The 13,473-nt window shown below is 48.2% G+C and overlaps 1 protein-coding gene across 1 annotated transcript; it reads right to left on the bottom strand.

Annotated features, from left to right (window-relative positions):
• Positions 1-2,159: 2,159 nt before the first annotated feature.
• Positions 2,160-7,967, bottom strand: LOC134556176 (uncharacterized). Its single transcript, XM_063408517.1, has 2 exons — positions 7,690-7,967; positions 2,160-4,297 (listed from the first exon to the last, which is right to left on the bottom strand). The coding sequence occupies exon 2, from the start codon at positions 4,283-4,285 to the stop codon at positions 2,774-2,776; it is 1,512 nt and encodes a 503-aa protein (XP_063264587.1). The 5' UTR covers positions 4,286-4,297; positions 7,690-7,967; the 3' UTR covers positions 2,160-2,773.
• Positions 7,968-13,473: the final 5,506 nt, after the last annotated feature.

Raw genomic sequence — 13,473 nt, 5'->3', positions numbered from 1 at the left:
AAATCTAGGATATAATCAAAAATTTCCTTAGTAATGAAGTGTAATTATCCTTTGTATTCCCAGGCTGGGCCCCTCATAGTAAAATTATGACATTTAGTGTAAGCTTTGTTTAGCCATTGCTTCAGTAAGTGGAAAATATTTACTCCAAAGACCAGCTGTGTGAGGCTGAGCTGCTGACAGAGGTTAAACCACAAAAATAAAGTCATTTTGTTATGTTTGGAAAAAGTTTAAGATACTAACATGAGATTTTGCACATCCTGCAGCAGTCATGGAGGACCATAGGCTACAAACAGAGGTGCAGAAACCCAGCAGAACAGAGGTTTGGGGGGGGTCCCATCAGGTGGAGGTGATGGTGAATCCCCTCCTCTTGTGAACAGTTCATGGTACTTGAGGTCCTCATGGTCTCAGTCACAGGATGAGGTGTTAAATATTTGATCTGTGGGGGTGCTGGCCATGACTAATGGCATGAAATGTCAGTAGGAGTATTGATACTGGCACATACATTATCAGATATTCTGAAAACTCAAGTAATAGGTTTTAGATTTTTGTAAGATATAGAAGGCAAACTTATTTGATAGTTTTGAGGTGTCTAATACTGCATAGAGTATAGTTAATAATTAATAAATTATAATAATGATTTACTTAATTAGATTTTGTATCTAACACTTTGGATTAGATTTGTATCTAACACTGGGAAAGAAAATGTTATGTAATCCTTACATAAAAAATCCTTTTTCTCACAACAATGAGATGAGGGTTACACAAAACAAATTTCACATATGCCCATATGCCTTTCCTCACTTTTTTTTTTTTCCTTCAGTTTATCCTCTTGAAGTTTATTTACAAATAAGATTTTTTTTTCTGTTTTGAGGCAATACTTTGACAACTCAACAAACATTTATGCATGTATTTTTGCTGCAAGCCTAATGACTTTGCCCTTAGTCATTGAAAAATTTTGCCAGCACAAATGTTAGAAAGCTCTGAATTTATTCAAGGACCTACCGTGATCTATGGATCATTTCCCATGCAGTTTTCTTGACTGATGCACTGATGATGGGGAGGTAGCTCCTAAAAGCAAACTGATACCCCATTTTTGACAAACAGTGAATTTATTTTACAAGACTCCCGTATTTTCAAACCTTGAGGCAGAAGACTTCTTTTCCCCCCCTACTTTTTCATTTTCAGAGTCTGAATTCATTTTTATTCCCTGGGAGTAATATGAAGATTTGCAAATTCATTAAAAAAAAAAAAAAAAAAAGAAAGCAAAAGATTGAAACTACTGTAATGAAATCATAATATCACAATTAGAGAAGATTATTAAAGTACCATTATTTCCATCTGGGAATAATTTGCATTGGTGACTGAGAGCAGTGTCCTTTCTTCAGTTCTGTCCTTGCCCTTGAAATGAAATGCCCATGACAGACAGCACTGGAGAAACATTGGCATGCAGTAGGTGATAGTCCTGTCCTCCTTTTAAGTATGCATCTTGTGTGTGACTCTGTTCCCATCTTGGAAAGGACTTGTTCTTCTGCAATCTAAGCAAAGGCACTGTCGCTTCATAAAATACATTATCCATCCTTTTCCAAGAACTGACAGTGGCATATAATCCTGTGCTGATTTATGTTGGATTTATGCAGAAAAATACTTTCATATACTTTTTGAATAATTGTGTATACAATTACTAAGCTTCTGGATTTTACAACCTCTACAAAAAGATTGATTTTTGACCATTCCTGCTTCAGCTGGGTTTAGCCTCAGACATGATGCAAACAGCCTGTGACCTGACAGAATATTAATCTATTTGCCAGAGAACTCCCCTGGGCTGAAGAGGGTTTCTTTTCAGCCTTAAGAACAAAACAAGTCTCCAGTGTTTTGTTTAGTAAATCATTTAACAGGTCACAGTGAAAGGGTGTCCAGGTTAAATGTTATTTATTTTAAAGTAAATATAAACAAGCCCTCTTGTATGTCGCGGTGCCGCTACTAAGCCCCTTGGCTTCACCCCGAGCCAGCCCAGGCACCGGAGCAAGCGGAACCCGAGCTGCCCCTCAGCGGAACGAAGGGGTCAGCCCTGTGGGTTCTTGACCCTGGGAGAGACCTGAACGGCAGTAGGATAACTGAAGCGACGCGCTAAGAGCGAGAAAGGAGGATCCAGCCAGCCAGACAGAGGAACCACAACTTTAATCCAACATAGCACTGTCCAGACCGAAGTGGAACCAGGCTGAACTGGAACTGGATCCCGAACAAAGAAATGCACCAGCTTATATGCTTTCGGGGTAGGGGAGGAGAAATGGGAGTCCCTCTTTGCGGCAACCAATGGAACCTTGACACTTGGGAGATAAGGGGAAGGGTTGCAAGCCTTGAACCAATTAGGGGATAGGGGAGGGATAACACAGTGGCGGGAAAAGGGGAAAAGGTAACATGTGACCAAGGGGAACTTATGAATTTCAATTAAGGGGGGGTGTACAGAACATACAACATTGTACAGAACATACAATATAGGACCCACCAGCCTTTCATCTTTTCCACATATCTAAATCCTTCCTACTTGGTAAACCACCCATGTATCTTTCAACTTCTCTCTGCCTCAAAACCCTCTTTCCTATATCCTTCTTTCCCTTGTCACAGTCCTTCACAGCACCTGCTTGTTCCTGCTTACACTGTCCCAACTTTCTTTGTGGAGTCCAACTGAGGTTTAACATACTGAAATGGGGAAAGTCCAACCATCCACACCACCACATCTCCCCCTTTTCTTTTATTTTTGACCCTGTGAGTTCTATCTCAGATATCCGAATTGAGGGGGGTCTACCAGGTGTTCAGAACGTGGGTATGATTCTGCAAACCACTGCTGTTGAGTAGGCCATTGTTCTCGAGGAAAGCTGCGCACTTCTTCCACGATGATTTCAAGCTGTTCAGCCTGCTCGTCCTCATCAACGAAGCTTTCCTCCTCCTCCTTGAACACTTCTGGGCCTACTTCAACGGCTACTCGGTGGACTTCAGCTTTGAGTGGTGATGTGGAGGAAGAAATCAAATTCTGCAACATCTTTTTCATTAGTCCAAGGCTGGCAATAGCAACAAAAAGCACAAAAACAATTAACAGAACAGTTCTAAGAATCGATCCCGTCCAACCCGAGATCCCCCATCCCTTGAACAAATTACTGAGCCAGTCCCCGTATTCTTGCTTGATGTCTCCTATCATGTTTTCCATTTGTTTGAGTGCCTCGCGAGTCCCCTTGGCCCTAGATGTCAAATTAAAGCAGCAGAGCCCCTCAAACTCCTCACACGAGTGACCGTGGAGGAGCAGGAGGTAGTCGATGGCTGCACGATTCTGGAGGGTTGCCTGCCTCGTAATTTCCTCATCTTTCAGGAGGTTTGATAGGGCCCTAGAAGTCAAACGGGATTGCTTAGCTACCCAACATTCCAAATGGCCTAATTCTCCGAGGGTCTTAGCAATGGCGACCCACGGCGCAAATACTGTGATTGCGATGCCTTTAGATCTGCTCCAATGGATAATTTCCTCATCGCAATTGTCTGCCAATTTTTTGAGAGAGTAGTCTTCTCTCTTCCTTCTAGAGTGTGCCAATAGATGTGCACCATTTGTAGAATTTTGTGTAACCCAATCCAAAATTTGTGATTTGTTGGGTGAAAACAATCCGAGGGTCCCAAAGGTGCACGGGCCTCCGGAGAGGTGAGAGGGGATACCTGCCCACGCGTGGTCTCCGCAAATCAAGAATGTTCCCCTAGGAAGCTGGCGGGGATGGGCAAAGACTTGGGCTGATTTTTGGGGAGGGATTGGAGGATAACTAAAGGACACAGCGTTGCACCAATGAGTATTAAAATGGGCTTTGGAGGAGACAAAATGACGGTGGTGACGCTGGACGTGGTCGTTGCGGATATGAAAACAAGATTCGGCTCTGGCGGAACCTAGAAGCTCCAGCTCCTGAGGCTCGTTTTCTAACTTTGGAAGACTTTTAATATAATTGTACCACGCGACGATGTAATGGGCATGCTTTAGGTTATGCTCCATTTTAGCAGCTTCTTGTCTAAGTTTTTGAGCATAACCTAGAAGCATCTTGGGCATCTCACGATCTTTAAATGGGATCCCCACGAGGCAGGATGCCATGGGATTCGCGGCACTCGCTTGGTTGAGACATATGTGGTCTTGGCCCAGTGATTTGGCCAAGACAGCCCAGACGTTCTGTTGCGGCTGGGGGACGAGCCACGCCTGGGCGATGGTCAGGAGACTGGCGAAGAGGACGGCTGAACTGATGGCAGTCTTGGCGCTCATGGTTGGACGGATCTAAACAGAAACTCAGAAAAACAAATCGTTACAAAGTGGGAAATCACAGAAAAAGGGGTCCTCCCAGCCTTCTGACTGCTCCTCCTCTTCCTCTGAGTCACTGGGCTCACGCCTTTTGCGGCGGAGAGCCGCGGAGGCGACTTGAGGCTTTTCGTTTTCTCGGACTTTTGTTTTTCTTTCGATATAAGGCTTTACCCATCTGGAGGGTATCCACTTCGGCCCAGCATCAGTGGAGACGCAGGCGTACCCGCGCCCCCACGTCAAAAGCGTCAGTGGACCCTCCACTTTCCCTGTTTCGGGAAACCTTACGGTCACCGGCGGATGCTGCTCACTCAGGTCCCAGTCGCGGTTGCTATTGAAATGCCGCACAACGGGCGGATCTGGTTTTTCATAAGAACAATTTAGGAAATTTAACACATAAAGTGCCCTTGCCAATCTGATTGATGGAGTTTCAACCTTCAGGACTGGTCTTTGCTGTTGAAGGACCCGTTTGACGTTCTGATGGGTCCTTTCAACAATGGCCTGACCCGTGGGGGAGTGAGGGATGCCCGTTTTATGCTCAACTCCCCATTGCTGCAGGAAATCTGCAAGCTCCCTGGAAGTATACGCAGGGCCATTATCTGTTTTAATTTCCTTGGGGATGCCCATGAAAGAGAAGGCCTGAATGAGGTGTTGGATGACGTGGGAGGCCTTCTCCCCTGCGTGTGCGGAGGCATAGACTACACCCGAGAAGGTATCAACGGACACGTGCACGTACCGGAGCCTCCCGAACGCCGCCACATGGGTGACGTCGGTCTGCCAGATTTCACAACTTCCCAGCCCTCTGGGATTGACTCCGGCGTGCATGGTCGGCACGGAGTGGGATTGACACGATGGGCACGAAGCCACAATCGCCCTGGCCTGTTGCCGGGTGATACGAAATCGGCGGACCAGGGCTGGTGCATTCTGATGGAACAAAGCATGGCTGAGCTGTGCCTGTTGAAATATGTCAGGCAGTGGGGTCTTTGTCACAGGAGCAGCGAGAGCATCTGCTCTCCTGTTGCCCTCTGCAACAAACCCTGGCAAATCTGTGTGCGACCTTGTGTGCATCACGTAGAAGGGGTGCTCTCGGTGGGACACAAGCTTTATAAGCTTCGAGAGTTGCGCATAAAGCGCGTCGTTGGAAACCTGCTGTAATACTGCCTGATCAGCTCTGGACACTACCCCTGTAACATAGGCAGAGTCGGTAACTATGTTTAGCGGTCCGGGAAATCTCTCTAATGCCCTGACGACTGCGGCCAACTCAGCGACTTGAGGCGAACCCTCAACGATTTCAACATCACTGTCCCACTGCTGAGTTTCGGGATCCTCCCAGGTCATCACTGACCTGTGAGAAGCCCCGGACGCGTCTGTAAAAACGGTCAAGGCCTGGAGTGGTTTTGCACTTCGGACACTCCTCAATGCCAATTCAAAATTTCCATCCAGATTGAACAATTTGTGGGCCGGCCGATGAATTGAAATTTGGCCCGTAAAAGAGTCCAGAGCGAATTGTAGAGCTTCATTATTTTGAAGCAGAGTTTCCAACATGGGTTTGGTGATCTGGCCCGAGGATAATTTGATGGGGAGATGGATGCACTCAAAGTCACAACCGGCCAACTCGCAAAGGCGCGTACGTGCCTTGCGGATCAGCTCAGCCATGATTTCTTGTGGCCTCGTAAGTCTCTTGGGCCGGTGGTGGCTAAGAAAGACCCACTCTATGATCAGCAGTGGATCTCTCCCGCCGTGGCCCTTGGTGTCATGCTGTGTGGTGTTCGAATCCCACTGAAAAATGACCCCAAAAAGATGCGGGAGCTTACCCAGCACCACGAACCGAAAGGGTAAACCGGGGTCACATCTGTGCGCCTGGCGTGATGACAACGCCTGTTGTACCTTCTCCAGTGCTTTCCTTGCCTCCGCGGTGAGCGCCCTGGGAGAGCTAAGCTCATCTCCCCCCTTCAATAAATCGAAGAGGGGTGCTAGATCCTCCGTGGAGAGACCCAGCCAGGGCCTCACCCAATTCAACTCTCCGCAGAGTCGATGGACATCCGCAAGGGTCCGGACTGATGTCCGGATAGCCAATTTTTGGGGAACAATGGTCCGCCGTCCGATTTCCAGCCCCAGGTATTTCCAGGGTGGCATCCGCTGAATCTTCTCTGCTTGCAGCTCAAACCCTGCAGCAACTAACAAATCTGTTACGCGTGTGAGGACTCTATCCAGTTCGCTTGTTGTTGGGGCGCAAATGAGGATATCATCCATGTAATGGTGGATGATAACCTCCTCCGCGGCTGCGCGCACAGGACGCAGCAAGGAAGAGACGTACAGCTGGCACATCACCGGGGAGTTCTTCATACCTTGGGGAAGAGCCCTCCAGTGATACCTCTTCCTTGGGGCCGCTCGGTTGATGGTAGGCACCGAGAAGGCAAAACGCGGTGCGTCATCCGGATGTAGGGGAATTTGGAAGAAGCAATCCTTCAGATCAATAACTGCCAGATTCCAATTTCGGGGCAGCATGGCAGGGGATGGCATTCCTGGTTGGAGGGATCCCATGTCCTCTATAACGTTATTAATTTGTCGAAGGTCGTGAAGGAGGCGCCAACGCCTTCCGTCACTCTTTCGAATGACGAAGACGGGCGAGTTCCAGGGGGAATTCGTTTCCACGATATTACCCTTCTGTAACTGCTCCTCCACGAGCTCCTCGAGCGCCTTTAATTTCTCCTTGGATAGCGGCCACTGGTCAACCCACACTGGATTATCCGTTTTCCAATTCAGTTTGAGGATTGGGCGCTCCTCAGTGACCGCTAGGCAAAAAACCTGAGGGGGGTCTGGGATACTAATTGTGACCCCCCATTGAGACATGAGCTCCCTACCAAGCAGGGGCCGTTCATATTTGCAAACGAAAGGGCGCGTATATGCCAATTGCCCTTTCGGCCCCGTGAATTTCACCATGCGCGCTGATCTCTTAGCCGATTGAAAACCCCCTACTCCGGAGATATTCGCCGGCGCGTCCTCCAAGGCCCAATGTGACGGCCACTCCCGGGTGGGAATGACCGTGACATCCGCTCCTGTGTCAAAAAGAAGACCTTTATTAACGGACTCATCCCCAATGGACATCGTACATTGTATTATAGGTTTTTCTTCTGTGATCCGATGCACTGCGTTGACTGAAAGTGGCCTTTCCTCAGGGTAAACCTGATATTGATCTGGCCTGGTGTGTGGAATTGCCTGGGCCACTATTTGTCCCTTTGGGTGGAAAGCTGGGGGATGAGTGGAACGCAGCCAGACATTGAGGAACCTGGGGTCACCCTTATAGGTCCCCGGGTATACCTCAATGTCTTGCGGAGTGTATTTACAGTCCCCAACAACAATGAACTTACCTTTCCTTTGAAACGGCCAGTCCAGAAGGTCTTCGCAATCCACGCGAACTGGGTACCAGCTGGTATCTCTGAGGTGCGCACTGTGAGTGAGCCTCAACCTGTAAGGTTTACAAAATGGTGTTAACGTCAAGTCCGGGAAAGTTCCCTCCTGGGAAGGGTAAAGGAAATGCCAGTCCGAGATAGTTGTCTTGGTCCAGTGACCCCCGAAGGCGTTGACTGCCTTCTCTTCTGCACTGCCCACCCTGTTGGGGTCATCATGCCGGGTGGGCCCGCACTCCCCCCCTAGTTTTTTGAATTGTGTTCGGAGTCCTCCTGCTGCGGCCGAGGCTTTGCCAGCAAGCTATGCGGGCATTGGCTCACAAAATGCCCTTTTTCATGGCAGAGGTAGCACTCGACCCGTGCTCTGGCTGGGTTCGACGCTGCCAGCTTGCGGGCCTGTGGGCGACGAAGAGTCGCATCTTCCGCAGCATGCACCTGCCGAGTTCCCTGCTTGCTTGTGGTGGTCATATGTTGAAGCAGGAAAGGGACCTTTTGCTGGCAAACTTGCAGCATCACCTGTAGAGTCCGTGGGGGTTCTGGAGGGAGACTTAAAATCGCTTGTTTGCACACATTATTAGCATTAGCAAAAACAATCTCCTCCAAAATTCTCTTACGGGCGAGCCCGTCCGTTACTTGTATTTCCAAAGCCCTAGTCATCTTGTCCACGAAATCTACAAATGATTCTGTGTCCCCTTGCCTAATCTGGGTGAACGGCGGCAGGGGTGCACGAGGCTGCATCGTGAAAAAGGCTTTGCAGGCCAGGTCTCGCACCCTAGGCAAAACTGCTGGTGGAATGAGCAGTGCCTGAATTTGAGGGGACTCGAAGGAACCTTCTCCTCCCAGCAATTCAACAGTAAGGGGATTACCTCCCTCATCGATTGCTGGGAGTGGCAGGTGCGGCAGCTCTTCCCGCAGGGCTTGCCTAAATGCAGCAAGCCATAATTCAAATTCAGCCGGTGTCATCAGGCAAGAAAATAATTGCTTTAAGTCTGCAGGAAGGGTTGTCGCAGCTGCTAGGTCTGCCTGAAGGAGGCCGCGGAAGTACGGGCTCTCTCTCCCAAACTCTTTGTGTGCCTTACATAAATCTCGAATTATTGTTTGTGAAAATGGCTGCCAATTCGGTTTAGGGTCGCCACCCCCGCGAGCCCTTCGGTAGGTGACAGGTGCAGCTGAGAGATGCACTTCCTGGTTTCCATCGCTGTTGTCTTCCGGTTCCCTACCGTGGGAACCGGAAGAGGCAGCGTGGGAACTACCATTCCAAGATGGCCTCCTTCCGGGGTGGGGAGAAGTGCCTGGCTCCGCCCCTAGGGCGGGGCAGGGGGCAGGAGTGGGAGGAGTGTCAGCGTGGGAAAAGGGAGGGACCGAAGGCGGGGTTTGGGCGGCCACAAAGGGAGGAGACATCGGGTATGTGGGAGGAGCCATGGGTGGAGCAAGGGAGGGAACAGAGGGGGCGGGTGTGGGAGGGACCAAGGGGTAAAATGGGTTGGGCAAATAAAAGGGGTTGGGCGGGTATGAAGGGGTTGGGTCAAGGAAGGGATTGGATTTCGGGGGAGGGGGACGCGGGGGAGGGGTAGGAGAACGGCGCGAACGGGCGCCATCTTGTGTGTCGCAGGCGCCATCTTGTGGCTCCTGTGACGCAGCAAGATTAAATCTAACTTTTGGTCGATAACGTAGGGAGACAGGGGAAGGGCTGCGTCCCCGGGCCGCTTGTCCAGGGCGACCCGAGGATTCCTCAGCAGTCCGGACAAGACTGCTGAGGCTGGGGGACCGGGAGTTCTGGTGAGAGCCTGGGCTGGCAGACCTAGGGTCTGCGGCTCTCCTCAGAATTCCCTTCCGAGGAACACGGGGATTGGGAGAAGGGGAACGGGAAACTGGGGCGGGCGGTCGCGTTGGCTTTTCATGCAGGGGAGAGCTGTTAGCGATCGTTTTAAATTTGACAATCAAAAACATAAAATCTTGGGGACATTTATCCGAATTGGCCGCCTTTTTTTCGATCGCCTCCCAGTAACGGGGGTTCCTTACAAGCTCCTCAGACGTGTTACTGAACTGCACGGAAAGCCACCGCACCAGCCTTTTTAACGAACCGCGGGAGAACTGAACCTTGTTCTCCTCCAAAACTCTAACAAGAACATAATAAACTCCTTTCTGGGTGGTCGAAAGCGAGGCACCCATCTCGCCGGTGTTGAAAAACCACCCTCACCCAAGACCGGACCAACTAAATCTCAAACAGAAAACCGTAACTGCCGCAACTTAAAAACCGGGCAACCCTGCACTCGCTAAAGCCACCGATTCTCCCGGCGCGCGGCACACGCAACGTCCCCAAAAATCCGACTCTCCCCCAGCTCCGAGCCTCCCTCGAGAGCTGGCAGGAGTACTCGAACGAAACAAACCCGAACGAAAAGAACTAAAAACCGCCTGGGCACGACCAAACCGGGAGCGAAAACGAAAGCGTTAACCCCCCGGTCCTGCGCAGACTTCTCCTCGGAGCCCTCCCCCGTGGCTTGGAGAGGGGGTCCTGATCGCGTGCCCCCGACGGAGGGTACTTACCTGCGGTCTTGGGGAACCCTCAGCGCACAGAAGACTTCGCCGGGAGTGCTGCCGACGAAGCTACCTCCTGAATCTGCGAGGAGCGCTCCTCCGAAGAGGCTGCTCGACTCGCAGCGGTGGGACCGCCCTGGATCTGAAACTCTTCGGTGCTCGCGCCTGGTGCGAGCACCGCCAATCCTTCCGGGGACCACAAAGAGGGAAGACAAGAGCCTCCACGGAAACTCAAGGCTTCTCCTCAGGGTCCCATCTGGGGTGCCAGCCACCTGTCGCGGTGCCGCTACTAAGCCCCTTGGCTTCACCCCGAGCCAGCCCAGGCACCGGAGCAAGCGGAACCCGAGCTGCCCCTCAGCGGAACGAAGGGGTCAGCCCTGTGGGTTCTTGACCCTGGGAGAGACCTGAACGGCAGTAGGATAACTGAAGCGACGCGCTAAGAGCGAGAAAGGAGGATCCAGCCAGCCAGACAGAGGAACCACAACTTTAATCCAACATAGCACTGTCCAGACCGAAGTGGAACCAGGCTGAACTGGAACTGGATCCCGAACAAAGAAATGCACCAGCTTATATGCTTTCGGGGTAGGGGAGGAGAAATGGGAGTCCCTCTTTGCGGCAACCAATGGAACCTTGACACTTGGGAGATAAGGGGAAGGGTTGCAAGCCTTGAACCAATTAGGGGATAGGGGAGGGATAACACAGTGGCGGGAAAAGGGGAAAAGGTAACATGTGACCAAGGGGAACTTATGAATTTCAATTAAGGGGGGGTGTACAGAACATACAACATTGTACAGAACATACAATATAGGACCCACCAGCCTTTCATCTTTTCCACATATCTAAATCCTTCCTACTTGGTAAACCACCCATGTATCTTTCAACTTCTCTCTGCCTCAAAACCCTCTTTCCTATATCCTTCTTTCCCTTGTCACAGTCCTTCACAGCACCTGCTTGTTCCTGCTTACACTGTCCCAACTTTCTTTGTGGAGTCCAACTGAGGTTTAACATACTGAAATGGGGAAAGTCCAACCATCCACACCACCACACTTGTACACATTCCTAATTTGACTGAAGAACACTTGCCATCTGGAGCCTTGGCTTGGATAATGGAAATCTTCCACGTGAAATGATTTCACTTCTTTAGCTGCAGGAGTTTGCAAAGATTGGTAAGCTTTTAGGGGCAACAGTCTTGACAGATGGATTTGCACAGCTCTGAGTGAGCTGAGGTCAGAGACAGGATCACTTCTTAGCTAATTTCACAGAATGGAGAGACCATTTTTGTTGATACAGGACATAGTTCTGAATGCATTTATATTTACAAAATTATATTTTAAATTAAGATAATTTTGCCTGATGAAATCAATATTGGTCTAGCTAACAACTGGCAATGTCTTGTTTCAGCCATCAGGCTCCCTTAACTATGAATACTTAAATATTCATCTATTTATCCTGAGAGAATGGGAAATATTCTCTCTTTTAAATTTGGAGGTGTAGGCACAGAACTAGGGCTTGAACCATGATGGAAAGGGTTTGTAGAGCTGCAAATGTATGAAACCAAGTCTTCCTACTCCTGATCACCCTAAACATGGTGTTACAAATTAACATCAAACCCCCTCAACAGAAGCTGCCTTCTGTGATGACTTTTTGGATTTCTTTCTGCATCCAGGATTATCCTTCATCTATTTCTAGCCGTTTCTTTTTTCTCTCTTTTTTTTTTCCTTGCATGTTCTGTTTTCATAATTATCAAAATCCAAGAAGAGTAACTCAGATGTGTGTATCTTCTCATGAACAGGAAAATAATAAGTACTTTCCTCTGGCATGGTTTGGAGTGAAGAGCAATTTAATTAGGAACAAAACTTGGAATTAATAAATATGTTAATTAGATTAGTTTGGTAGCTAGATACTTATGACAATCTTTGCCAATATTATTTGAACAAAGTATACAGCTCCAAACCCTCAAGTTCATAAAAATTAAGTGACAAATTAAAAAAAAAAAAAAAAAAAAAAAAAAAAAGAGAGAGACAAAAAAGCAAAAAGAGATTAAGAAACCACACCAAAACAAAAAGAAACTCAAAACAATATTGAAACTCCATCACTGCAAGGGGTGATTTCTTACTAGGTAATAGACCTTAAATGTCTTTTCAGCACAGGTAAGCTCAAGGACAGAACTCTCCTTTTTTCTCTCCCAGACCTGAGCTTGATTAAGGTACATCAAAACAGTTTTTTGCAGTGAAAGTTATTTTTCCCCCAGGTATGATGGATTTTGTTGCAGTTGTTGGCAGAAAATGATAAAATCTGGTAAAACATGGCCAGTTGTGTCAGCTGCCCTGCTCAGCTGCTCCTTCAGTCCATTGGAGCAATGATGCAGCCACTGCCTGTGTGTTGTTTCCTCCTGACATCTCCACTGACACCTCCAGGGCTTCACCTCTGCAGCTGTTACTGTAAGGAAGGGAGGAGTGACCTAAGAAAGCAAAATAAAGAAGCAGCAGCATCAACACTGTGCAGTCCTTGGGGTGCTTGGCAGCATTTGAGCCTGTCCTTCTCCTGTCTTTTCCACAGAGCTCCCTCATCTCCTCTTGATTTTTTCATTTTCTATCAAGCTCTCTCATTTTGAATTCTATTTGCTAAGTCCTTGATCCACCACATCAGCATTTGCTTAACTTTCAAGCCCAGTACACCAGGCACCTGTTCTCATGTTTGTCTTTGAAATATTTTTCTCAATTTTCCTTATTTTCCTTACTGTTTTAATTACTTTGCTCTTGGGTATGTTTTTTTTTTTAATTTGTTTTAATTCTGCATTATTCTCCCCTACACAAATACTTGGCCTGCTTCTTTTCCCTCATGTCCTGCTTCTCTGACATATTGTGGAGTCCTGAGATTTGCCCTGTATTTTTATTTCTTTGTTATTCTTTTCTTGTCCAGCCTTTTCCTGAAGTAGGAGTTTATGTGACCACACTACAGAACAATATCTTTTAATCCAGCTTCCCTGATCAGGCTGGAATTCATGTGGAGGACAGAAAAGGAGGGGGCTCTGTGGTCTGATTTACAGGTCAATCCTGAGTCTTCATGAAGTGGTACATTTATCACTTATAGTTTCCTGTCTTTTCTACACAAGATTTAGTTTGCTGTAAACCAATCTTTGCACCTCTAGACTCAAGAATTGCTGTTAGGAATAAAGCATTATTGCTTTATTACACTCACACATAT

This window comes from Prinia subflava, chromosome 1 (genome assembly GCF_021018805.1).
Source record: "Prinia subflava isolate CZ2003 ecotype Zambia chromosome 1, Cam_Psub_1.2, whole genome shotgun sequence".
NCBI lineage: Eukaryota > Metazoa > Chordata > Aves > Passeriformes > Cisticolidae > Prinia > Prinia subflava.
The sequence above is the reverse complement of the archived record's forward strand: the minus strand, read 5'-3'. Positions and strand labels throughout refer to the sequence as shown.